This window comes from Notolepis coatsorum (genome assembly GCF_963971535.1).
Source record: "Notolepis coatsorum genome assembly, chromosome: 7".
Lineage (NCBI taxonomy): Eukaryota > Metazoa > Chordata > Actinopteri > Aulopiformes > Paralepididae > Notolepis > Notolepis coatsorum.
Window position 1 is genome coordinate 113,074,115 of NC_140171.1, and position 26,790 is coordinate 113,100,904.

Consider the following 26,790-nt stretch of genomic DNA (forward strand, 5'->3'; position numbering starts at 1 on the left):
TCAATAAAGGTATAAAGTCTGGAGCTGCTCCATTGACAATGAATGGGAGTGGGCTTTGACATTTGTTGTTTTTTTTATATCCAAATGAGCTTTATTCTATAGTAGTGGTCTCAGTTCTGAATCAGAAAAGGTACCTATGAACTCAGAACATTCCCCTGAGTTCTCTCAGTGGCACACACATATTTCCCAATGCATTGCCTATGGAGCAGCTTCAGACCTTATACTTGATGACATCACAAGTTTGAGTTTTAGCACTCTCATTTTTTGATTTGGGAGAGTCTTATACCAGATGAATAACATGCATTAATTATGAAATTGTATGTAGTTCCCCTTTAAGTACCTAGGAACTACATCGTTGAATAACCATTGTTTACTGAAATCATCCAGAATGGCTTATATTTTACTGCCCAATGACACATTAAGTAAAGAACTATATAAGTATATAACTACTGATTCAGTAAAAAACAAAGAATCTGACAAATGACTTATAGTTATAGATATTTAATATCTGTTCTTACTCTTAAGTTCTACCATTTAGTTCCTTGTTAGTTCCTTGGTACTTGGTCATCATGTACCCCTAAAGTGAAGTAGTAAAGTATTACCTGCACATCTGACATACTCATACATTATAGAACCAAATACAGGTATATTATGGAGAGGGACACATAGAGATTGCTGTCTGCTGTTGTCATCATTCCAAGTGAGTCATCTTCACTGTGAAACTTGTAACTTGTTGAACGTTGTCAGCCAGTCTCCTGTGTCTCTGTGTTCAAACCAGGGTCTCAAGGGATTGAGGGTCAGTGGTCATGGCTGATGGAGAGACCACCTGCTGTAAAAAAAGGTTCTCCTGAGGTGCTTATTTGCACCATATACAAAAGATAAGGTACATCTTTATTGTTCCTTACATCATGTGAAATGGAAAATGTTCCTTCAGCATTCCAGCGTACATAATCAAAAAGAAAATCAACCCAACAATCAGAGCCAATCATGAGAGCGTGGGAGGAGGCCGATTTACATCTAATGTACAGTCTGCAAATAGCACAAATAATCTAAAAGAAAACAAATAAATGGTTATATAAATAAATAAAATAAATAAATAGATGAGGAGCATGTGTAAATAAATAGCCACCATGTGTGTGTACGCTCAGGAGTTGTGGGCCTCTATTAAGAATGGATTGAAAGATTAGTCTGTGGTGAAAATAAACACAGCATGGAGCTTTGTAATGGTGCATAGACTCTATTCATTCTGTGTCCATCGGTCCTGCACCTGACACATCGGGTCTTAACCCTTTCACTACCACACTACCAAAGGGTTAACCCTTTTACTGCGACAATACAGAAGGTTAACCCTTTCACATGACAAAAGGATGAACCCTTTCACTACCACACTACAGAAGGTTAACCCTTTCACTACCACACTACCAAAGGGTTAACCCTTTTACTGCGACAATACAGAAGGTTAACCCTTTCACACGACAAAAGGATGAACCCTTTCACTATCACACTACAGAAGGTTAACCCGTTCACTACCACACTACAGAAGGTTAACCCTTTCACTACCACACTACAGACGGTTAACCGTCTGTAGTGTGGTAGTGAAAGGGTTAACCTTCTGTAGTGTGGTAGTGAAAGGGTTCAATTGTTATCCTCTGAAAACAAGTGGAATAATCTGCCAGTGGGAAGAGAGCATTTTGATTCAATCCAATCCAAGACGTTTCTCGGAAATTAAATGATGCAGGTCAGGCTGTTTAAAGATAATGTTGCTTAATTGTCGGAGGCGGAGCAGGTAAAATTACTTCACCCTGTCGGCAGATTGTTTTCAATTAAGAAGAAGAATAATTTAAGAGGTAATTATTGATTGTAGATATGGATGTTTTTTTAGTTTTTTTTAACCATAGTACACAGCTGGAGGTGCTGATGGTTGCTACCTGTTTGGGAGGTGTCAGACACGCTGGCCTTCTTGGGGATGGGCAGGGTGTTGGTCGGGGAGCGAGAGGGGCTGATGCTGTCTGAACGAGCTGTCAGAAGGCGCTTGACGTCACCCAGCTCCGTCCCTATACACGGAAAAACACGTCATAATAACACATGGCTCCGCGGTGGATAGTCCTGCAAGGTCAAACTTAAAAGTTCACTGTAGAAACAGGTACACGTCATGCTCACATCTCGTTGAGGGGGAAGCACTCTGGAGCCTCGTCCTGATCTCACTCTCTGAAACAGAGAAAACGATTTGTTGAATGTCAATCGTGCTATTTACTCAGTGAGTAAATATGTAAAAAAAGAGGGTATCAAACTCGCGTTATGTTTTTTCGTAGCCGCATTTCTGGCAGACGCTCTCTGATTGGCCACTGACTGACGCTCTCTGATTGGCCACTGACGCGTTTGCCCAATCGCGTGACGAGCTGTGTCTTTGCCCGTTTCCTCGTCGAACAGCCTGCAAACTACCTGGCGTTCTATCGCCATGCTCTAAGACAAACTCTAACCTTAACCAACTTCGAAAGAGTGCCTAAGCTTAACCAGTGTAGAAACAGGCGTCGGCCAATCAGAGAGCGTCTTGCCAGAAATGCGGCTACGAAAAGAAATAACGCATCAAACTAATTTTGATTCGTGTTTGGGGTGATATATTTCATGGCGACCAGACTTGGACAGCAAGTTACCTCTGCTGGGAGCTCTCCCTCTAGTGGCGACAGTTGCATTTGCACTCGCCGTGGCTGAAAGAAGGACCAAAATCAAATATTCACACAGTACAGCGTTCCATATCGCAGACATCTTCGTCGGAAAACAGCAGGTTTGATTGATTGATTGAAAACTTTATTAACAGATTGCAGAATGGGTACAATACAGTACAGCTCAACACATACAATTGTTAAGGGGATGCAGACCAGAGAAAGACTTTCGTCTTGTTTACATCAGGGTCCCCCATTTTCAATTCATCAGTACTATATGACATACATGACATACAGATAGACAGTACTGCTACATCTATACATTTATGACATACCAGATTTGCAAATACAGTACTGTTTGTGATACAAAAAGAGTCCAGAAAAGAGAGTATACATTTGACGTAAAAACTGTACATTGGGGGAGGTTGGGTAGGTGGGGTGGGGTTGGGTGGGTGGGGGGCTGTACATTGGAGGTGGTTGGGTGGGGTGGGGGGGGGGAACACTGTACAACTGTACAAGCAAAACTGTACATTGGAATATTGACAAAACCATACTTGGTCATTTACTGTACATTGTAGGTGATTATCATTCAACGACAGTGGCCAATGAGCTGTGGCATTGCACCATATTGTAATGGTTTGCGAGACAAAAACATCAGAATACTATGAATACTGTAGGCCTTTTTTTCTTTTTTTCAATAATCAAAAAGATATGGCACTTACCATACTCCCTCCTGGTGTATTCTGGAGATGAGTTTCCACTTGAACTTTCTGAAATACGGCAACCAAAGAAAGCCAGTGTTAGCCATCACTTTAATGCAACATTGATTATGGGGAAATCATGTGCTTACTGTCTTCTCCAGAATGAGACAAGAAGATAGAGATAGATACCAATTCCCTCTCTGTGCATTCAGTAGAGAGCTATCCGGCTGCAAGTTAGCCGTTAGCACAAATTAATGGAAGTGGATATGGACCAGCTAGCTTAGCTGTTGGCCAAGAACACCTCTCCCAGAATTTTAAGCTAGGCTAGTGGTCCGTATCCGCTTCCATTCATTTGTGCTAAGCTAGGCTAGCTTGCAGCCGGAAGCAATGTCACACAGCAATTAATTCCAAACATAAAACAAGTCGTTGAACTTTGAACTCTGACTAACCGTCATAGAGCACTGAGCGAGCTGCAGTAATGGTGGTCACACTCTTCCTCTCCGCAGGAACAGGTGAGGATGGGGCTTTGGAGGGTGAGCCCCTCCTGGTGCCCCCGGATCCCCCAGAGGTAAAGTTGCTCTTGGTCACAGAGGAAATGGTTCCCACGCCCAGGCCGACTCCTCCTCCTCCTCCATCTCCTCCCCCACTGGCATACATGGAGGAAGTCCCGGTGGAGCCCCCTCCGGTAGCCACAGTGTAGCCTGAGCCAGACCCACCGGAGGAGGACTTGAGGGAACTTCCAGACATGGCAGATGACCCTCCGGTAGCCACAGTGTAGCCTGAGCCAGACCCACCGGAGGAGGACTTGAGGGAACTTCCAGACATGGCAGATGACCCTCCGGTAGCCACAGTGTAGCCTGAGCCAGACCCACCGGAGGAGGACTTGAGGGAACTTCCAGACATGGCAGATGACCCTCCGGTAGTCACAGTGTAGCCTGAGCCAGACCCACCGGAGGAGGACTTGAGGGAACTTCCAGACATGGCAGATGACCCTCCGGTAGTCACAGTGTAGCCTGAGCCAGACCCACCGGAGGAGGACTTGAGGGAACTTCCATACATGGCAGATGACCCTCCGGTATAGACAGTGTAGCCTGACCCTCCGGTCAAACCCGCTTCAAGGCCTGCGTCTGAGGCTGCTGAGGCCCCTGCACCTGTCCCAGAGGATGTGGCTGAGGAAGCCCCTAGGGTGGCGACGGTACTGCTTCTAGTGCTCTTGCTGGATCCGGACCCACCTCCAGCGTTGGCGCTGGTGGCGGAGGAACCGCTGGAGGTGACCAGAACCGAGCTGCTGGAGCTCCCGCCTCCCTCCGATGATGCAGCCCCGCCGGCAGAACCTCCTCCTCCGTCGGCTCCGCCAGAGAACCCACCACTCACCGAGCCGTCACCTGAGGCTGCTGGAGCCAAGGGGACAGAGGAAGAGTCAACGTTTTCGAGTGCAGTTACCAATAATTACAGTGCTATGACTCGCAGAGTATATATATCCTCAATCCAACTGACATCATAAACGCGATCAAGATTTTATCAAAGCACCTATGGGTTATGGACGCCCACTATTTAATGCCTTGCCTGTCAACTGCAAGACAGAACTGGAAAAGCCAAGAGTCGTCAATAGCCTGACCTTTAGTTTGTACTTTTTTTGTGATCATATAGCATTCCTTATCTCACGGCGTGCCTTGTACAGTGCCTGTGCATGCCTTGGTGTATGCGCTATAGGCTACCCCAGTAAAGATATTGCGAGCATGTGATTGATTTATGGAACTCACATGTAAAGGCATAGTTACTGCTGCTGATGCTGCCCTGGGTGATGATTTTCTTTTCCACTAAGACAGCTCCCCCACCTGAGCTGCTGGAGAAAGTTGTCCTCTGGCTGCTCGCAGAGCTACTGGCGCCCTCTGTTGGGTGAATATAGGAAGGACATGACGACGTACAGGAAAAACCATGGCCATTTTGGGCTTTTCTTTTTTTTTTATAAATGTTTTCACATTACTGTATGTAGTCTGAAGTTATTTTCTCTGAAAACTGGATATGTGTCATGTTTATTTACATTATCTCTTGGTGTGAATGTAGATTTTAGAGAACATTTATGATATGGGGGGGAAACTCACTTGGCGGCAGTGACGTCAGTTTAGTTGTCGTGGTCACTGTTTCTGTGACTACTGTAAAGAGAAATGTATTTCATGCGTTAAGAGACGATTAATACATGTATTTAGGGTATAATTGGAAGAAAGGATCATTCAGAGAAGTATGTCTCAACATCACATGGTTGATGTGTTCTTGTCAAGTAGATGGCAGTAAAATCAGAGAGCATGATATAGACCATCTGGACGAGCCACTGCTCATCTAGTCACTGTGAACCCCCTGCAGGACTTATTATCACCCCATAATATAACGTGATATACTGTGGGCATTATGCTGGTTCACAGCTCCATTAAACAGCCATAACTGCCTCAATAGTCAGCCAGGAACACACATTCATCAAACATATAGTGCAGCTGACTGCATGCATGAATATATAATGGCTCTTTGTATTTATAAGAAACCGTGGTTCCATGCCGGTAAACACCAGACCTTACCGTACCTTTGCCAGACGCTCCTGCACCTCCACCGGAATTAACAACCTTGGTAGTAGTTAGATTGTCCATCCCATGCTAGCTGTCACAAAAAAACAACAATATAGCATGCACTGTTTTTAGCATGATTAGATTAGATTGTCATTATACAGCACAAGTACAGTACAATGGAAATACATTTGGCATCTAACCAGAGTGCAAATGTAACAGTAAAATGCAATAGCAATATACAATGTACAGGCGATTAAACTGGACTATATATAAATGAGTACTACTGAGTAATAATGCTAATCAGATGTATGTGCAGTGTTATAGTTAGGGGTGGGAATCACCAGTTTCATCATGATACGATACGATATCGATTCTTTGGACAACAATACGATATTTGCCGATATCACAGTCTCTCACGATACAATACGATACAATTAGATTCAGGTGCCTGCAATCGATATGAGATGATATCATATGCCCATTTAACACAATCAGTAACATTTAGATCAACAAAAAAAAGGTAATAAATATCATTTGACATTTGTATTTTTGAGCTCTTCCAGACATTTAAAGGAAAATCAATCTATTGTTTTTAATACAAATAGACCTCCTGTTCACTGTAAAGTGCCACGTTTTTATATATTGAGCTTTAAACTTTAAGCTACATTTTTTTGGAACTCAAAACTCACAACCTCCCTCTCCCAAACTGTTCCTACAACAATTTGTTGATGTTGCATGATCATGTATAGGCCTACATTTATTATGTATTATATTGTTTATGTTTAAATAACATTTAAACATCAAACTCCTCTGACCTCATCTGGTCTTTCCAAAGACACGCGCACACACACAGAAAGGGAGAATGCTATGCTGTAACATCTACACACACGGAGCTACTGCTGTTGTTCTTGGGCGGATATGAGACTCGCCACAGGATTTTCAAAATAAGAGTATCGATATGAATCGATCTTATTACATCGCATCGATCCGATTCGATTGTTGATAATTACATCGATGTATCGATCTGGATCGATGTATCGTCCCACCCCTAGTTATAGTATTACTATGTGATACAGGTATAAAGACACTATGGTAGTAAGTCATAACGGCCAGTAGTATAACTAGTAAGAGTATAGGTAAGGAATATGTACACATTAGGGCTGACCCCTATTAGTCGTAGTCGTAGGAGCCGTAGTCGACTAGCCAACCTCTTAGTCAAAAAAAAAAAAAAAAGTATAATATATATATATTTTTTATCATTCTTTCCAAAAGAAAAGAGGCCTAGAAGCGTGGCTAACGCTAATGGCACGCATACCACAGGCACAGAGGCACTGAAAGAGGATTTCACCCATCTAATGAACACACTAGACTAGACAAATATCAAGATGTATCAGTGGACCAATTGCATGCTTTTGCAGAGGACAAGAAGCCTTCAGTCGACTCCTTCAGACATTAAGCACCCCCCACAGCCCAAATGGAATGATACAAAAAAAATAAGAAATAAAAAAATATTATACTTTATTATTATTATTTTTTCGACCAATAGTCGACTAACGGCAAATTTTGGCCAATCATAGTTGTTGTGAAGGATCAGATTAAACCGAATATATATATTTATTTATATATATATATTTAAATAGTGTTTGTATATCGTTTGATATCCCCTGTATATTCCTTGTACAATATGCACTGAATATCCCTTTAGTCTACTAAACAGCCCATAATAGTTTCATTCTACCATTGGACGAGAACCTGGCGCCAGGTTGCCATACCCCTAGGTTCAAGTTCAATCGTGCCGCCCAACATGTCGTGGCAAGCCCCGGTTCCGCGCAGGAATATGTCTGGCGAAATACGAATGGTACTATTTGTTCATAGCGCATATATATATGGCGCAAGTAAAGTAGAACTTTCTTTTAGTCCAGTTCTTTACCCTCCAACAGAGTGACAGACGCGAAGCCTCACCCACGACGCACGTGTGGTGTAGTAAGGCCTACTTGGCCTCAGAATAGGCATTGAGATATCGTGTTGATTAATAGTTGAATAGTCAGAGTTTGGCACTATACCGTCGAGTTGGACGTATTCTATTAAGCTAATAATAGTCTATTTATGTATGGTGCATCGTTCGGTTAGAGTTATAAAGTTATCAGTACCCCCATCGTTCCTGACGTTATCTGGACGCTTAACCAGGCTGGGCAGACCCCTAGTGGTGCTTGCATCCGAGGAGCTCCGGGCCAGGGCGACTGGACCTGTATATTGGATTACTCTACCCGGACGACGGCGAGCCTTCCGCGGCTTGGATTATGCTTTGGGTGCTTTGATTATTCCATGGATAACGGCCAACACTGCGGAGTGTTGGAACTACCCCCCGGAGAGGACTCCAGGTGAGACGGCGCTCTACACCAGTGAGGTCGCCTCACGTCTCTCCGTTGTGGACCGGCAGCTACCGTCCACCAGAGGGTCCAGCTGTATTCGTCTGCGGACCGAGGTTCTGTGGGCACCGTGTTCAAGACTTTGAATTCTCCCAAGAAACCGTCGGCCAGATGGGATACCGCCAGCGGCTTCTCTAACCCCCCCCTCCTACTGTCTTACAACCAGCGGGACCCCCCCCCCCTTAGTGTATCCAGCTATAATCATTTGAGTACCATCGCTATAGTTTCCTAAATATCCAGGTTGTATACTTACTCCCTGCGTAACCAGAGATTGGACATTCAATGTTGATTTACCTACGAATACTCATTTGCCATACAAGTGCATATTTCAAATCATAAGTGTAAACAAGTGAACGTTGTATATACCTTTTGCTATATTAAATATTCGATTTGTACATTTGTGTGGATTCGTTTCATCAGGTGGGAAAGTGTTCATCATACTTATATCATGTACTGGATGGCCAGAAGTTAAAGTACAAGAGGTAGTGGTATTAAATACCATATCTAACAATACAGTCAGGGAATTGTACCCCTCAGTTACAATAGTCGACCATCCAAATCCTTAGTCGGGGACAGCCCTAGTACATACATACATACAGTAGTATCTATGTGAAAAGGGTTATATGCAGGTATATAGACAGATGTGGATATATATATACAGTATATACAGCATTATTGTACATGCAATCATACAGAGTTATGGGTAGTAGACTATAGTTTGAGGAAGGTAGTTATGATTACAGTGTAAGGCAGTTGTAGACAGTAAGGCAGTAGGCAGGTAGAGTAGGACTCAGGTATATTGTGTGGAATATGAAAAAAGATAACTGTGAAAGTGTAGAAATGTGTCATATTTAACTGGAAGGTATAATGAAACTTTTGGTCTGTCAAGGTCACTTGTGTATTATTTTTTTTGCTACATGCAGCTAGAACAGGGCATAGCAATCAATTCTGGGTCCTGTCTACATGATGTATCTCAGCCCACCCCCTCCTCCCCATGTGTGACTCATATCTGCAAAGTTAACTGACTTAATGATTATACAGGCACATCCATAGTGCTAAAACAATTTAGCTTAAGCCTACACAGGAAAACCCACCAATTTGTCAACATGTTATATTACAGTACACATTGTATATGTATTTGCACTCCGTCCTCATCATCATCATCTCTGCATATTTACATTGTTCATACGTCTCTGTGTTTTACTTCTCAAGCAGTCCTGTTATCAGAGGCAGCCTCCTTCTACACAGTAAATCTTGCAGTGTCAAATTAACACTATTCCCGAGTGTATTTGGTCCCAACTCAGAATTGGTGTTAAATTGACTCTTGCTCTTGTGTAGGAGTTAAATTAACTCTAAATAGAATAAAAACGTAACACTCGCTTTTAAGTTTTTACTCTATTTAGAGTTAATTTAACTCTTACACAAGAGCAAGATTCAATTTAACACCAATTCTGAATTGGGACAAAATACACTCGGGAATAGTGTTAATTTGACACTGCAAGATTTACCTCTCAAGCCGTCCTGTTATCAGAGGCAGCTTCCTTCTACCTCTCAAGCCGTCCTGTTATCAGAGGCAGCCTCTTTCCACATTTACAACGTACACTGAACAAATGGCTTTGTTCACCCGTGCTGTGGATAGTTCTAGCATGATCACATCCAAAAAGGTATTGTAATGTTTTAGTGTACAGTTTGTGGTGGTAGCAGCCAACGCTGAACTAGATGTTCTTTGGCTGCGGTCAGACCCTCAGGCCATAACTTACACTGTTTCTCTTTCAGTTCCATGTGTGAGTCTTAAGTAACAGGGGAAGTGCTTCCAGGGGTAGGCCTACAGGTTTGCCATCAGATCAGATATAATTGATGTCTCTTTCCTCCATAGACCTCTGGGCATTCCCATATTATGTGTATGTTCCAGGTATATTAAGGGAGCACAAGTCATATTATGTGTTTATATGTTCCAGGTTTAAGGGAGCACACAAGTCATATTATGTGTTATATCTTCCAAGTATATCAAGGGAGCACAAGTCATATCATGTGTTTATATGTTCCAGGTATTTCAAGGGAGCACAATAGTCACAATTAGGGCTCACTGCATATTTCTTTTGAAATCTCGCAAGTGGTTTATGGTATGCCCTCTCCCCTCTGACACAGCTTGAAATGAATCAACTGATAATTGTGGTTCTTTGGCAAATACCCTTTTGAACTTTTAAAGTCAAGACCTTCTGAGCCCCACCCCCCCCAGGTCCATGCCCCTCTGCTACCAATATATGCTTTATATCGTGACTTTACGTATTTCCTTTGAAACCAAGGCAGCTGGTGCCGTTGTCTCACTGTTTTAAAAGAATCACCTGGACTTGTATAACGAGGGCACGGCACTTTGTTCACTTGATGAATGAAACGTATTTGCAGTGTTGAAATCAGATCTGGTTCTTGAAAGAGTCTTTGCCACAATGCTCAATGGAGATCGGTGAAAGGTTTTCCGTCGTTGCTAGAGGCTGAGAAATGATAGCTTTGCCCATAAAAACACGACATTCACTGCTCTTGTGTTGCAGTGGCACACAGACTCTCGGTGACAGGGAAGCAAACCTGAAAGGCCCTCAGTGTTACAGTATGGCCACATTTCTGTTATCAACTTTTGGCAGAGAGATTATGATCGTATCATAATTTAAAGAAACTCTCCACCGAAAAATAAACGAAGAAGTAATAAATACATCTTTGTGAACTTGTGAAAATGAAAAATATCAAAGTGAGTGATTAACAGTTCCATTTTCATAATTTTAATGGCTAATATATTGGAGGATAAGTCACTGTCTCTGATCCCACGGGAGATATGAAGAACAACACCTGCACAGTGTAACTGGAGCCGCAATAGTGGAGGGTTACAACATGTGGCGCTAGAAATAAAGAGGGATAGTGTCTGTTCAGATGTGCGGTACAACATGTTCATATAAAACTCTTTGGGGCCAAATATAACTTTTTGGGTCAAAAGGATGGTGGCCAATATATATAATAAAACATTTTCAAATAGAAGGCCTTTGTTTATGGTCTTTATTAAACTTAAAACGTTATTAAAAAAATTTAGGCTGCAGGGCAGATATATAATAATATATCTGTGTATCAAATATAGTTATATTATATGAATACGCATCACACACCATCTATGGAGCCCTTCCTGTTTATCAAATAGTTATATGAATACGCATCACATGCCATCTATGGAGCCTTTCCTGTTTATCAAATAGTTATATTATATGAATAGGCATCACATGCCATGGAGCCTTTCCTGTTTATCAAATAGTTATATTATATGAATAGGCATCACATGCCATGGAGCCTTTCCTGTTTATCAAATAGTTATATGAATACACATCACATGCCATCTATGGAACCTTTCCTGTTTATCAAATAGTTATATGAATACACATCACATGCCATCTATGGAACCTTTCCTGTTTATCAAATAGTTATATTATATGAATATGCCATCTATCTAACTGTTGTTGTTGTTGTTGTTGTTGTTGTTGTTGTTGTTGTTGTTGTTGTTGTTGTTGTTGATGAGAGAATTATGGGTAGCCTTTGATCTATATCCCCCTGGATATCAACACATCATTAAACTATTTTGTGGAATAACTGTAATCACTAGTAAAAACAACTTTGTAAAGTTGAATAGATAAACATCTCATCTTTGTAACCATTGTATTTGATAGTAGTACTAGTGGCCATCTATTAAGCTATGAAACATGTTTAAGGGTGAAATCTTTCCTGTGATTTACAGATAATTTAGATCTGCGGTTAAGGTAATTCCCACAGGCATATGCCAATTAATAAAAAGCCAAATGTTTTATCAAAATGCACAATCAGAACTCATATGTTACTCATAAATGGGATTGAAAAATGCACCAATAAACATAAGAGAACGATTTTCTTCTAAAAAGAGGGAAATCGTACTGGAACTCACATATACTGTATATGAGTGAGGATATTGAATGGCAGAAGAGATGACTTTGTCCCTTTAAATTCTGTATTCCTAACAAAATTAGAGAGGTTCATTTGAAGATGTTGCACACTTTCTACATATAATGGTGTCAGAATTTACTAACTTGGATGAAAAATGTACACATACTATTACATTTTGGGCAGATATTGAAATATATATTTTAGAAATACTGGTCACCATTAAATTGAATCTTAAAGATGTTATTATCTATTTTGAAAGCAATGCTAATTAATTGAATGGTAAATGGCTGCATTTATATAGAGCTTTTATCCAAAGCGCTTTACAATTTGTTCCTCACATTTTACCCATTCACTCACACATTGACACACTGACGGTGGAGGCGACCATGCAAGGTGCCAACCTGCTCATCGGGAGCAATTAGGGGTTCTGTATCGTTAGTGGCTTAGCTTGGCTTCGCCTTCTGCACTATCTCGCGTACGTGCACGCGTACTGAATAAACCACAAATGTACCTCTAATACCAGTATTAGTCTGACCACACCCCTCATCAGCTTACCTTCATAAGCAGGTGTGTGGTCACCTGCTCTCCTCCTTCTCGCTTTCACCACAAGGAAGAGGTGCCTCGGTAGATCCCCACACTTGACACCATGATGGAAGAAATTGGATTAGGAACAGCTTGGGAAACAAGGATACGTTGACATCATATCTTTATTTTCTCTCTCACTATTTTCGAGAAAATACGGCGATATTGTCTTCGTACTGGAGTGTCTAGAAGATGATGATCATTCTACAAACCCTCCACCGGTTTTCGTATTGGGAGCACGCCGCTGCATGCTTCTCAACTGCAGTTCCTTGCTGTGTTTGTTGGGGTGAAACCTGTCAGGCCACAGCTGAACTGTCGGACATGCCGCTGTTGTGAGGAGCGGTGCGTTCCAGGTTGGGTGAGTAGTGTTTGCTGGCGGGCTCCACTTGTCTGTTAGTGCTATGGGGGCTACTAGACAAAGTTTATGGAAACCGGCCCCAGGCTAGGGTCCTTTGTTTAGCCGTCTAGGCGACAGAAGGCCTTGGTCTGGCGACCATTATAGTTTTAACTAGTGGGCCGCGACCATTGACACTGGTGATCCCTGTGTGTTCTGGACGAGTGGATTCTCTCTGTCACCGTGTTAAGACCCCATCTTTCATATCCAAATGAGAGTATTCCTTCACGAGGGGATATGTGCATGTAATGTGCGATAGCGGCAGATTCATGTTCAAAGTCAGCTATACAGGCCAGTTGGTACTGTGCTGATTCCGCCGGACGTGTTAATGTCACCGTTGTGAAGCGGTGTTGACGTCTTGTTTTCTCTTTTCTCTTAAAAAGTGAGGAGGGTTCAGAACGGCGGCCTGTCTGGGTGAGTGTTATGTCATTGTTTACATGTTCATAGCTTACGGTTAGCCGGTCGGTGGCCTGGCGCGGGGTAGCTTAGGCTTCTCGCGCGCCGCCGGGAGCTCGCTCCTGATCGCGTGCGTCGTAGATCGGCGTCTCGCGAGCGGAAGCGATAGCACCAGAACGGTTGGAGCAGCCGTTAGCTTGATGCTATTCTGTTGAACGTGCTTTGATTTTTAACATGTTTTACACTCTTGACCACGACGTCATCTTTGACAGGGGATGTTCGTCAACCCTGCCTGAGCCTAGACGGGGATTGCGTCAACAAAGAGGGCTGTGTTCTACGGTGGCTTATGACTGCACTTCGCTGATCTGCGTTCCGGGCAGGTACGGGGTTGGCCAGACCCTCATAACACGTCTTCTGGTTTTACCTTGCTAAATGTATTGTGAATGACGGTGTTTTTTCCCAAAACGTGTGTTGTTGCAATGCATTTGAGATACGTTGCGGGTTGTGTGTGAGCTGTTTTTGTCACTGGCAGTAGCTTCTCTGTGCAGGTCGTGATGTATTGATCTGGTTGTTGTGTGAGAAACATCATGGTGTTTATGTGTACCGTGTACTCACTACTAAGGCAACTAACCTATGAAGCTATGCTTGGTGACGAGTGAGTAAAAGAATGTTCTTTCTCAGACTGTAATGACAATGGACAGTGAGTTCACACATTAACAGGTTTTCCTGTTTTAACTGGCCGTATTGAGGGTAAAATAGGAGGATTGTGTTTTTTCCCCCCCCGGTTCCCTGGGGACTTTATCACCTCCTATCAGACATGTTGTGCATTAATTGTGTCTTTTGTGTGGTAGGGATACGATGTAACTCTCAGCTTGATTGCTGAGGTTGTGCTAAATCTGCTGGAGAAACTTATTTCCTAAAGGGAAATTGGTTTGGTTGCTGTCATGTGTGCTTAGCAAGGCCTGTGGTCGATACTAATCAAGAATGATGTATTCTCTCATTGTGATGATGATGGGTTGTGTGTGTCATGTGACCTGCAACTGGGTTGTACTGACCACAGAAGCACATGTGTATGTTGGACCGGGGTTCTTAGAGCCCTCTCTATTCTGTGTTTTTCCTTAGTAAAAATCAGATAGCAGGTTAGCTCGTGCGCTGTGTGGAGCTGTGAAACGCTTCATAGGGTTGACTATGACTGTGTCATATTCTCTTTTTGTCGTTACGTCGTATCATGGGTGTGGGGTCGTAAAGGGGTGAACTGGTAACCTTTCCTCTCCCCGTTGTTCTGTCGGTCAGGGGTACACCCCCTGTCCTTCAAGGTTCCCGTCACGTGGCGGTTCGGCACGTTACGGGGGGGGGGGGGGGGGGGGGGGGAGGGAGTTCCTGGTCCCACGGCCTGGTATATTGGGCGTGTGCACCGCAGGAATTCCCCCGCCATAGAGTACGTCACCGTGCGCGTCTCTGTTGGTAGGGCTTCCGTGTGCTGTTCAGGTCCATGTGATGGATCTGTTTTCAGGGGGGGTGGTCAGGGCTCCTCCTCACCAAGCGCCTACTCAGGCCTTCTGTGAGTTCGGACTCCTTCTTCCATGTGATCCATGTGAGGAAGCCTCCATCAGAGTACAGAGCCTTCCTCCTCAGATTGTCAAAGTGAGTGGACCCTCTAGAAGGGTCCTTTTCTATTGTATGTATATTCGATTCAATTCGTTTATTGAGTGTGTATGGGTTCGGTGCCTCTTCCCCGGAGGCCCTGAAACCAGTTTTTTACATGGCTCAAGGTGCAATATATTCTTTTCAATCTGTACAGCTCGCGTGGGAAGTCTCTCTGGGGATCCCCGTCTCTTTCCTATGGGAGGGTGGTGGGATGTAAAAATGTGAACATTTTTTACCCCGGCTGTGTAGACTGGGATACATACTGTTGATGCTTCCTTCTTTCTATTCCAGAAGTGTTGGAGTTAGGGAGTGTCACACCCCTCTTGTCGTTCCCCTGGGCGCCTTGGGGATTCAATGGCAGGTCTAAATAGCCTGTTCATTGATGGGGGTGTGTCCCGACGCACGTATAGTGCTAGCTCGCTGTAAACAGGCGATTGACTGGCACGCCTTAGTTGCTTGTGGTTGAAACAGCGTTTTTATAAAGCAACTGAGATGGGGGTTTTTCCTCTTCCGGCGACCACATCCCATGACCTGGGTGGGTTGTCGACGGATCCTCGTTCATGTCTGGGGGATGATGACGGGATGGATCTGAACATATGTAGTGGGGTCTCACGCCCTTGGGGTGGGCCACCAGGCGCGGTTCGTCCCGACGTCTGGGTGGCGCCTTCTTTTCATGTTAAGATCAACACGCATATCTGCCCTTTTCCTGGGGCATGTCGGCGTGGTTAGGGCACGGGACTGGTTCTGGTCACGCTGGTCCAGATCAGTTGAACCCGTTGTCCGCCGGGGATGCAGATCTGCTGTTCTGGTACCCTGAGGGACTTGGGCTTTTTTCAGGGGGAAAAATGCCAGGTCGGTCTGGGTGTCACAGGGTTAAGCGCTATGGAGACCCTGGTTGGGTATGTTTTTACTCAGCACTGTCGTCATGGCTTACAGCCATGCCATTCTGTACGCGCTCGATCTCGTCGGATCTCGGCCGCTACACAGGTTGGTCCTGGTTAGTACTTGGTTGGGAGACCGCCGGGGAATACCAGGTACGGTGTGCTTAGGGGCTGGTTCTCCATTGTTTTTCGCTCCTCTCTCACGCATGGCGAAGAGGGGCCTGTGGGGGTGGTTTTTTGACCTCCTCTGGTGACCCTGTGCTTCCCGTACCGCCAGGCCCGGTCCGAAGTGATGTTTGCGACCCGTAGGCCTGGGTTAACCCTTTTTGGAAACTGAAACACTTGTGCTGCGGTATAGCCGGTGTATACCCGCAGGTGTGTTTTGGAGTTTTTTCTTGAGGGGTTATAGGAACAACCACCGCATTGGGTAACACCGAGGTGGTTGGTTCCCTGGTGTGTTGGAGCAGTGTCAACTCCCGGGTTCACCGGTTGAGGGTGCCCCTGCACGTTCATGACGTCTGCCAATCGTGTCAGCCTTCTCTGCCTCGACCCCTCTGGGTGGGGGTTGTTAAATGGAGGCTTGGTCATGCAACACCGCCAGCTTACGCTCCTTCCGCCGGGGCGGCTGTGTTCAGCTGTCCCCTCTGGCGCCTGTCTCGTCCGCAGTCTCCAGGCTAGGGTTAACAGCCTGTTGCCTGGTTTTTCCCCGGTGCGCTGCCTGCTTCCGTTGGTTAACCTTTTTTGTGTGCTTACGGCCATGCTGACTGCCTATTCTGCAGGGTCAGTGTGCCAGGCGGTGTACTATTGGGGGGACGGGGCCCGCTCGGCTTACTGGCCTGGTTGGTTCCGCCTGGGAATACCAGGTGCAGTAACTGAGGGGCCTTTGTCCGAATACGCTGGCGATGTGGGGGGCGGGGCACTACGTGCCCACCTGGTGGGGTCTTGATGCTGGCATCATGGACTTCTCCGGGCCCCCATTCCAGGGAGTCCAGTCCTTTTGGTGGGTCTGGGTCTTCCTTCGTGCTCCGCTGCTACGGCCTTGCCACGGGGTTGGGTTTGCCCTTGACCCCGTGATTCTGGGGGCAGTAACGAGGTTGTTCCTCCGTTCGTTCCCGGGTGGCATGCGGGTTGTGCGTGTGTGTAGTCGTGGGTCAAGCCACGGTCTGCTCACCCTGTGCGTTGAGTTGCTTGAGTGCCTCTTCGCACGGTCGGGTCCGTCGCCCTCCCGTGACGTCCCTAATAGGGGGGCTACCCTCCATTAGGGGGGGTCGGGGGGGCTCGGCCCTCCCTGTTCTGATGGTTTTGGGGGGCTGTCAGCGGGGTGTATTTGTCAGCCAAGTGGCTCCGCTTGGCCTCCCTTGTGCAGAAGGCGAAGCCAAGCTAAGCCACTAACGATACAGAACGTTAGGTTATGACTATAACCAAGTTCTGTTAGTTAGGGGCGATGCTTGGCTTCGGACGGCCGCTGCAGCCCTTGACCTCACCTTGTGGTGAAAGCTTGGGAAGGAGGAGAGCAGGTGACCACACACCTGCTTATGAAGGTAAGCTGATGAGGGGTGTGGTCAGACTAATACTGGTATTAGAGGTACATTTGTGGTTTATTCAGTACGCGTGCACGTACGCGAGATAGTGCAGAAGGCGAAGCCAAGCATCGCCCCTAACTAACAGAACTTGGTTATAGTCATAACCTAACGTTAAGTGTCTTGCTCAAGGACACATCAACACACTGCCTGGGAATCGAACCGGGAACCTCTGGATTGCCAGACGACTGCTCTACCTCCCGAACCACTGTCTCCCCATATTGTTCATAATATCATGATCCTGCTTGGTAAATTGCATATAAAAAAATCCCCCTGTTTAAATGTCTTGATAAATCTTATAATTTTAATGCAGTCTCTGGACTATGTAAATAATTTTAAAAAGAAACCTCCATAAATGTCCCATTGCACTCATATTCAAATATCTAAGTTCTGCCCATCACTTTGCTGATAGTGCACGTTTTCTGAGTTATGCACCCTCATTGAAATGCATTGAGGCTTGAGGACAGTGGCCGTTGGAATTTGAATTTGGCCATGCCCCCTCAGCCTACTGAGAGTTGGCTGTGCTCAGAGAGGGTGCACTAAAACAATCATAACAAATCAAATGATACACCTAAAGCTGAAAAAGGTATACTCATGACATTAATATTCCAGTAAGCAATTTATAACAAAATTATAATAAAAAAAAACATTGTACTGGAGCAGTTTCTTTCAACATTTTGAATTGATTGAAGTTAATTAGGCACAACCCTGAATCAAAGGGGAATGCCAACATTTATATTACATATGCACCCATTTTAAGGATTCACATGTTATTCCTGTGCCCCAGGACAGTTCAGTCAGTATTTGTGTACACACACCACTAAATATATAAATCTATGATGTCAATAGGATGTCAAATCTGAATGGGGCTCTTATTTTATGAGGCCATGGAATGTTTGTGTGTGAGCTCACACCCAAATAAGATTTATATTCTAGCATTGCTGAAAGGTCTGACAGAATTAAAACCTCAATTTGTTATAGTGAAAACAATAAGTACTGATGAAAAGATTAAGCAGAGCTCATGTCTTTGAAGGTGCTGTAAGTGGTATTTTTCTGTTCTACATGTTAAAATAATAGCTCTACATTCCGACAGCCATCACTGATATAGAGTGTTTGGTCAGTAACATGGGTCTCCCAGTCCCTCCGCTCTGCAGTAAACACAAAATAAATCTTCTGGTATCCCGTTCCCACTTTATCCAATCAGGAGAGAGAACTCCACACTGCAAAAATGGTCTGACAAAAATAAGAAAATAAAAATATGCAAATATGTGCTTGAAACAAGTAAAGTAATCTGCCAGCAAATGTGACAAGATTCCTTTAAACAAGTAAAGATATCTAGGGTTCCTGATTGAATAAAGTGGGAACGGGATACCAGAAAATGTATTTTCTGTTTACTGCAAAGCAGAGTAAAACACTCTAAATCAGTGATGGCTGTCGGAATGTAGAGCTATTTAACACTTATTTTAAAAAGATACCACTTATAGCACCTTTAATGACTTTCCTAATATGAAGTATTAGAGAGAGGTCCTCCAAGAGCAATTTATTTTACGAGGAACAAATCACATTGGTCCATCTTAATTCAATGTCAACCATTTCATAGTTATTGTAATGTGGGAGGGAGGAGTATAGGAATCTGGGGAGTGTCAGGTGTTGTCTGACAAAACACCCCAAAGGACATGTTTGTTTACAGACAATCAATTAAAACCACACACCCTTTTATCCTCATAAAGCAGTGCTCTGTAGGATCTCCAACAACTTACAAACACGGGCTACAATATCTACCCAACGCCACAGGCTGCAGAATTAACAATATCACTGATAATTTCAGAAAGATGCATCAACAAATGAACTATAGAGTCCAAATCAACAAAAGTCTACATCAGATCTGGATCAGATTTTGTACCTTAGGAAATCTACAGGTGAACCAGAATTAAACAATATGTAAACCTTTACACAGTTGATTCCAAAGGAATAAAAGCATCAGTGACACATGTATTGTATTTGGTGGAATGCGTTGCTGCCATAAAGATATGTGAGTTTTGCCTACCTTTTCAGTTAATTTGAATGAAATAACTGCCCCTCGATTCCCTCCTCACACAGAATAATGACACAAATTCTGTTTTCTCCACTGGCAGTGTCTCCAAATGACGAGTGGATGTGCTGTTTAGTGCCAATGATTTGCCTGGAGAGCTTATGTGCCCGGAGAGCTTATGTATGTAGCTGTTTCTGACTCATAGCTTCTGCAGACAAGTTCCAACAAAGTGGAGGGAGAGAGGGGCAGTAACTTCAAGCATAACGTGACAGAAAAGTTTGGATAGTGCAGGAAAGACAGCCCAGGGGGACAATTTATTTAAAAAGAAAAGTACACCTGCTGTCTTGGGGAATCAGTAGGATGACACAGATAATTACTTCAAATATTGATACTTTTGCTTTTGCCAAAATGCAAACTTCTGCTGGAAGTCTGATGTTTATAATATAATAATAAATACAATTTGTATAACACCTTTCATACAAGAATTGCAGCTCAAAGTGCTTCACAGCAGTAAAAAAAGACAGGCATAAAATGACCACAAAATTGGCAGATCAATGCATAAAGTGCAGACAAATAAAACTAGCATAAAATAGAGGCATTAAATCGCATCGTTTTTCACATTAGGATCTAACATCCCAATAGGCCTCTTTGTTTATGGTTTGATTCTATGGCAGTTTTAAAATAGACAGTGATAAAAGGAGTAAAATAGAATAGATAGCAAGATTGCAGTGACTGTTCTATACCCCCACACTGGTTATGTGCACCACTGAGGCCATGGATCAGCTTCATACCGTCTTCTGTCCGTGGTCTGTCAACGTGGTTTAGACGTTGAGTACTGTACATTGCTGGATTAAGTACTTATATTCTATTCACATATATGCTTACTACATATATCTATTCTATTCACATATATGCTTACCACATGTATCTATTGCTATGTCCTCCCATCACAATCACGCAAACAGTCTAATGCCTGTCCCGTCTCCCTGTGAGTGGCTGTCTCGTGGTGATGGCCGGAGTGGTGGATGTCCCGTGATGATGACCGGGAGGATGCAAACCTCTCTACGCCGCCCCCATACCTCAAATGGATTCGCCATCAGCTCTATTTTCAATCTTTCAAAATGTTCAGTTGCTATTGCATGCACTTATTTGTGTTTCATTACACACATGAGTCCATGCTTACCAACTGTTCACCTGTTTTACTGCAACACTACTATCACCGACATCTAAGAAGGGAGATCCCCCCTTGAACGGCCCTTCTAAGGTTTCTCTCCTCCACATTGCCTGTGGTGCATTTATTCCTATTGCTAGGTTTTAGTGAGTTTTTCCTTACCTTCGCGTGGGGTATGTCTGGGAGTGTTGCATTCATTTATTTTATTTATTTTAAATGTTTCTTCTTGACTTGTGTCCGGCCCATGGGGACATTAACATGTGTTGTCGGGCCTTAGAAATAAATTTGATTTGATTTGAATAGACAGAGTAAAATGATGCAATAGTGCAGTGATAAATGGTGTAGCCTACATTTTCCTGTAGGTTACGTTTTGATTAACCTACTGTATTTAGGCACCATTTGAGGCTATTCTGGTTGTTCTCTGTGGCCTGTGTGAGCTTAAGGAATGTAAACTTTGAGAGGTCCAAAATATTCCGACAAGGAACGAAGAATAAATATTTTAATCAAAAGACAGGGTAACAAGAAATATGATATTCGATCATAATCATTTGTTGTAAAACAATGTTATATACAATACCACATTCTTCAAATACAAAATTGGAAAATAGTGTGCAGTGCTATTGTGAGAATCATGAAGTAGTATCACATTCCTCATTGTGTATCCAACTATTCATTTGGTTTTGGTCTGGTTAGGCAGTGGGCCTGAGTATTTGTCATGACAACTTGATAGAATTCACACAAATTAACTTTAGAAAGTACATTCAGGGGTATGTTAAAAACAAACAAAGAAAACGCTTTGGAATAAAATACACAAGCATCATAGGTAGGCCTACATGAGTATCCTGTGTATTCTTGTCTGTTTGTAATAAAAAATGTGTTTTATGTATTTGGGAATAGGGAGGTGAGTTTGTTTACATGCTTACACTTTAAAGAGACAGCAAGGCCTGCCTGACTCTCACGCTGTTAGACTTCCTCCTCTTGGCGTCACATTCCCATTGGAAAACCATACACTTTGTGGGATCAGCGGCCATTCTACATGGAACGGAGAAATATGTGCCTCTGTTTGCATTTTCTCGATCAAATAAAAATAAATAAAATGGATGTAGTAAGTCACGTTTCCATTGATTAGCGAGGGTCTGTATATAAGAAGTCTATAATCATGACTGACTTGTGTTTAGAAAAAGCTCATGATTAAAACGCACACATTCCATATCTTTGTGTCATAATAAGTTCATAAGCCAACTGGGAATAGTGTGCCTGGAGGCGAACCTTGATGCCATGTCGGTCTTCTCAGGCTGGAAAAACACCTTGAGGCTGTGATCACGTTGGATGCCTTTTCGAATGCGCCTGCGCCTTTTTCCTATTTTCAATGGTTTCGTCTCCTCCAAACTACGTGCTTCGCGTTTTTGAAGCTACACTTTTCCAGGCGCTCTCAGGCTGCGGTTACATTAGGGCCATTTCATTTAGTTTCATTTAGCTATTCAGAACGCTGCGTATTGGCAGGCAAGTAAGAGTTAAGTTAGACGTCGTTTTGTCTCGACTACTATATACATGTAGTACAATGCCAAAGCAGTAGGTGGCCATGTAGTTCAAACATGAAGGCCATTTTCAACAGAAAAGGTTGAACATACACTTCCTGCTAAAAAACAACAAAGTCACCATCTTTAAATACCTTGCATGAGCCATTTTTAGCAACTTAGCATTTATTTTTCAGTGTGCAATAAACAAAAACGGATACATTCACGGTGTGTTCTGCCTCATTTGTTGATGATTTGTTGATGAAACAAAACTAACATCAACACAATTGACCACCAAGAGCGGAGTTTAGTGTCACAAAAATATCGCCGATTTTGTTAGCTTACGTGCTAACGTGATTGGGATATGCCATTATAACAGTATAGCATTGTGGCTAGCAGCGTAGTAACGTTAATGCTAGCAGAATGAATGGATGTAAACGTTATTTAACAGATTGCAGAATGGGTACAATACAATACGGCTCAATACAAACAATTGTTAAGGGAATGCAGACTGTTGTAGTTTTGGACTGGGTTCCTTATAACAATAACTTGACAACACATGATCTTAGTTTAGCCGCAGCTACAGGCAATCTGAGGAGGACGCAGCTTTTTTAACTTGGACATGCAAACGTAATCATTCGAAAATAAAACGTTGCTGTTTTACCCCAGTGTAACCATGGCCTCAGTTGAAAAGGTTTAAACTTTAGCCACGGAGCATATCAACATCAATGTCACCTTCTTGTCGACCGGACCTATCAAATCAACCGAGGGGAGGGATTACACATCTGAGGTATCTTTTTTTTTTTATCCACTTTTTCTCCCATTTTCTATTTTTCTCCCATCCCCAATTTCGTATCGTCCAATTAAACCCTCCCCTGTCTCGAACGCTGTTTCATGCCTCCCACAAGCCGGCTGCAATGTGGATTAAGTCATACATTGCACGAGTCCCCTCCGATACTCGAGGTAACAGCAGTCGCATCTTTTCACCTGCGCGGCGCGATCTTTCAGTGTCAGGGGTCTGGGCTTTGGAGGGGCCCCGCCCCCATCGCTTCCTGATTCTACTGCGCAGGCGCACCAACCGACCTGTAGGAGTCGCTGTCCACAACGCCCGATCCCCACCCATCAGTTTCCCTCCCCCTAATACTGCCAATGTGTATTAGTGCGGACGACCAGCTAAACTGAAAGCAATGTGGAGCGCTGGGCTCGAACAGGCGAACCCAGCGTTTCCAGCATTCGTGGTGAGCGCCTTGCCCACTGCACCACGTAGCTACATCTGAGGTATCTGAAGAAGAATCGACAGCAAAACAAATCAATCGATAATGGAGGAGAAGCAAATTTAGTCAATTTCCGACAAACCTTGTTATTTCCCGCCATGCTTTGACCGCCAGATCTCGCTGTACAGTGTGATTGAGATCAATATTTCATTTTTTCGCCATGGCATTCATAATTCATATATACACCTCCGACGCTGCAGCTGGACCCTAAAGGTGAAGGCAACGACGGCTCAATACCGCCGCTTGGTGGATGGTCGGGCGAGTTACACTCGGAACAACAGGAAGTGGCTGCTGTGCGTCGATTAAATTCATCCGGCCATCAGACATTGTTGCAAGGCTCAACAGACACAATGTACATAATGGATCGCTTTATAAACTTAATAATCGATATGATTTCGGCGTTTATTGCGACATACAAACCGGAAATGGACCTAGGCGATCGACTTCCTATACTTGGGATATTTCACCGCCAGTCTCTTTGACGTACGGTAAGAGGACACTAACGTTATTTTCAGCCCAATTGTTTATTCATTTCACTGCAAACCATCTGATCAATATATCACCCATACTACATAAAGCCGTTACTGATGATCGGGGAATTATAAACGACCCCCCCCCCCTTTCCTCCACGCATGATGAATCATAACGTATACAATCATATACAGTTGAATTTTTGGTAGCACTTTATAATAACACCCTGTTATAATACATTTATAAGGTATTTGTAGATAATGAACTAATCATGAACAAACCATTTATATACATTCATAAATGATTATTAAATCATTTATAACTATATTTGTATACCATTTACAAAGTATTTATAACGCATTAGTGGATAATGAACTAATCATGAACAAACCATTTATATACATTCATAAATTATTATTAAATCATTTATAACTATATTTGTATACCATTTACAAAGTATTTATAATGCATTGGTGGATAATGAACTAATCATGAACAAAACCATTTACAACTGATTAGTACATTGTTTGTAAATGTACTCGTTTAAAATTCTTTTTTCCACACGATCAACCTTATTTGTTCATTATTAGTGCAACATTTAATAATGATATCTAATGTGTAGTAACACATTTGTAGATGCTTTGAAAAATGGATATGAAAAAACGACTATACCTCCATTTTATTTGTTCATGTTCAACAAATAATTTGTTAGACATTCATAAAAGATCTATAAATCTTTGCATTTGCAGATGCTATTGTGTGCCCTAATCTAAAGTGAACACTATTCATCATTAACAAATGTGTAATACAGTTTGTTCATTATTTGTTGACTTTCAACTCACCTGTTATGAACGATCTGGCTTTTATGAATACAGACACGAGGCAAAGACCAGACTTGTCTTTTCATGTTTAACAAATGATTTGTTAGACATTCATGAAACATCTATAACTCATTTGCAGATGCTATTGTGTGCCCTAATCTAAAGTGAACACTATTCATCATTAACAAATGTGTAATACAGTTTGTTCATTATTTGTTGACTTTTTCATCACATGTTATAAATGTTCTAGACAGCTTTCGGATCCACCCTTCTTTGTGACATCAAACAGTGACAGAATTAGGACTATAGATAAATGCAATTGTATTAACACAAACAAAGCAAAGCAAAATACCAATACACATTGTTTATTTATTATTTATTTAAAAGAAAATGTCTTTAGACACTCCTCACATCTTTTGACACTTGTTTTCTAGCAAGCCACTCAATGATGCCAGGTGGTCTTCAAGTGACTGCTCTGTGCGGTTCCCCCTGAGTCTCCACACCTCTGAGTCTCCACACCTCTCCTTATATGTTCTCCAGGCCCCAGCCATCCTGTGCTTCGGGGAAAATGGCAAAACAAGAAAGAAGAGATTGACATTGATTCAGAAACATTTATGATGTGAGCAGAAATTGGAGGTAATTCATTTCCATTAATCATGGTTGAATATACTGCATCCATATTTTTCCAAAATGGTGACATGGTTTATGGTTATGATGACCAGCTTAATCATTTGCAACCTGTTCCACATGATGTGAAAATCCGCATAAAATATATACCTAGGTAAATGGAATATTGCTCCACTTCTACAAGGGCTATTTGCATATTCTTGGTATCTAGGTACATCTATGGACCTCAGGGAATGTATTCACAGTGTCATAAATATTGTGTCTATTACTAGGCTTGCTTAAATTGTGATGAAACAAAGGAGAATATGAATTATAATTTTTCTTTGCATCTTTGACAGTGAATAACACCATGATAAGAATGACCAAACTTAAAGAACTGCCATTGACCTCATTCAGTACCTTCTTGAGATCATGTGTACAAAAAATCTAAGGAAATTAATAAAGGGAAAACCAAAGGTTCTGTAGATACAGTACTGAATTCTCCCATCCGGACCAATGCCATTTGAAATATTATTATAGAATATAAAATAGATGCTTATACATTACCTTATTATAGCCAATTCGCACATTTATATATATATACATATATTATCTTTCAAATGCTTGAGTTCAATTTGGATTTAGTATCACCAGGCGTGCATAAGAACAGATAATGATATCTACTGTAATCTAGTGTACTTTTTTATTTTCCCCACAGTGCAACCGTTTTGAAACTAATTTCAGATCTAATTGTTCCTTCATGCTAACAATAGGGAGGAGAAACTAACTGCTTTTCAATATTTGTCAAAAACGTTACCTTTTGTGGCTTATTATCGTGAATAATAACAGTTATTGACATATTCATAATTCAACTCTGAACTTTGAACCCCCATAGAACTTGAAGGGAAATGTAGTTCGGAAAAATTCCAACGCTGGTCGACAGCCGTGCATGTACTCTATGAAATGGCCGCAAAAAGACTACAATTCCCATGGTTCATAATTTTTTTTTTTCAAGCTTGGAATGGCGATCGAAAAACGAAAACTTAAAACTATCTTTTAACACATTTAACCTATTGCTAAACTAACGTATTGATGATAATATACATTCTA

The 26,790-nt window shown here is 42.6% G+C and overlaps 1 protein-coding gene across 1 annotated transcript in view; it reads right to left on the minus strand.

Moving 5' to 3' along the window:
• Positions 1 to 19,971, minus strand: part of LOC311231361 (uncharacterized protein) — a 77,227-nt gene extending 57,256 nt beyond the window's left edge. Inside the window, exons 1-9 of the mRNA XM_084317920.1 lie at positions 19,836 to 19,971; positions 5,943 to 6,016; positions 5,470 to 5,520; positions 5,128 to 5,256; positions 3,814 to 4,758; positions 3,386 to 3,433; positions 2,655 to 2,708; positions 2,161 to 2,208; positions 1,929 to 2,054 (exon numbers count right to left, since the gene is read on the minus strand). Coding sequence (XP_084174046.1) covers positions 1,929 to 2,054; positions 2,161 to 2,208; positions 2,655 to 2,708; positions 3,386 to 3,433; positions 3,814 to 4,758; positions 5,128 to 5,256; positions 5,470 to 5,520; positions 5,943 to 6,006 — 1,465 coding nt within the window. The 5' untranslated portion in view covers positions 6,007 to 6,016; positions 19,836 to 19,971. The remainder of the gene's footprint in view (positions 1 to 1,928; positions 2,055 to 2,160; positions 2,209 to 2,654; positions 2,709 to 3,385; positions 3,434 to 3,813; positions 4,759 to 5,127; positions 5,257 to 5,469; positions 5,521 to 5,942; positions 6,017 to 19,835) is intronic.
• Between the last annotated feature and the right edge of the window lie 6,819 nt (positions 19,972 to 26,790).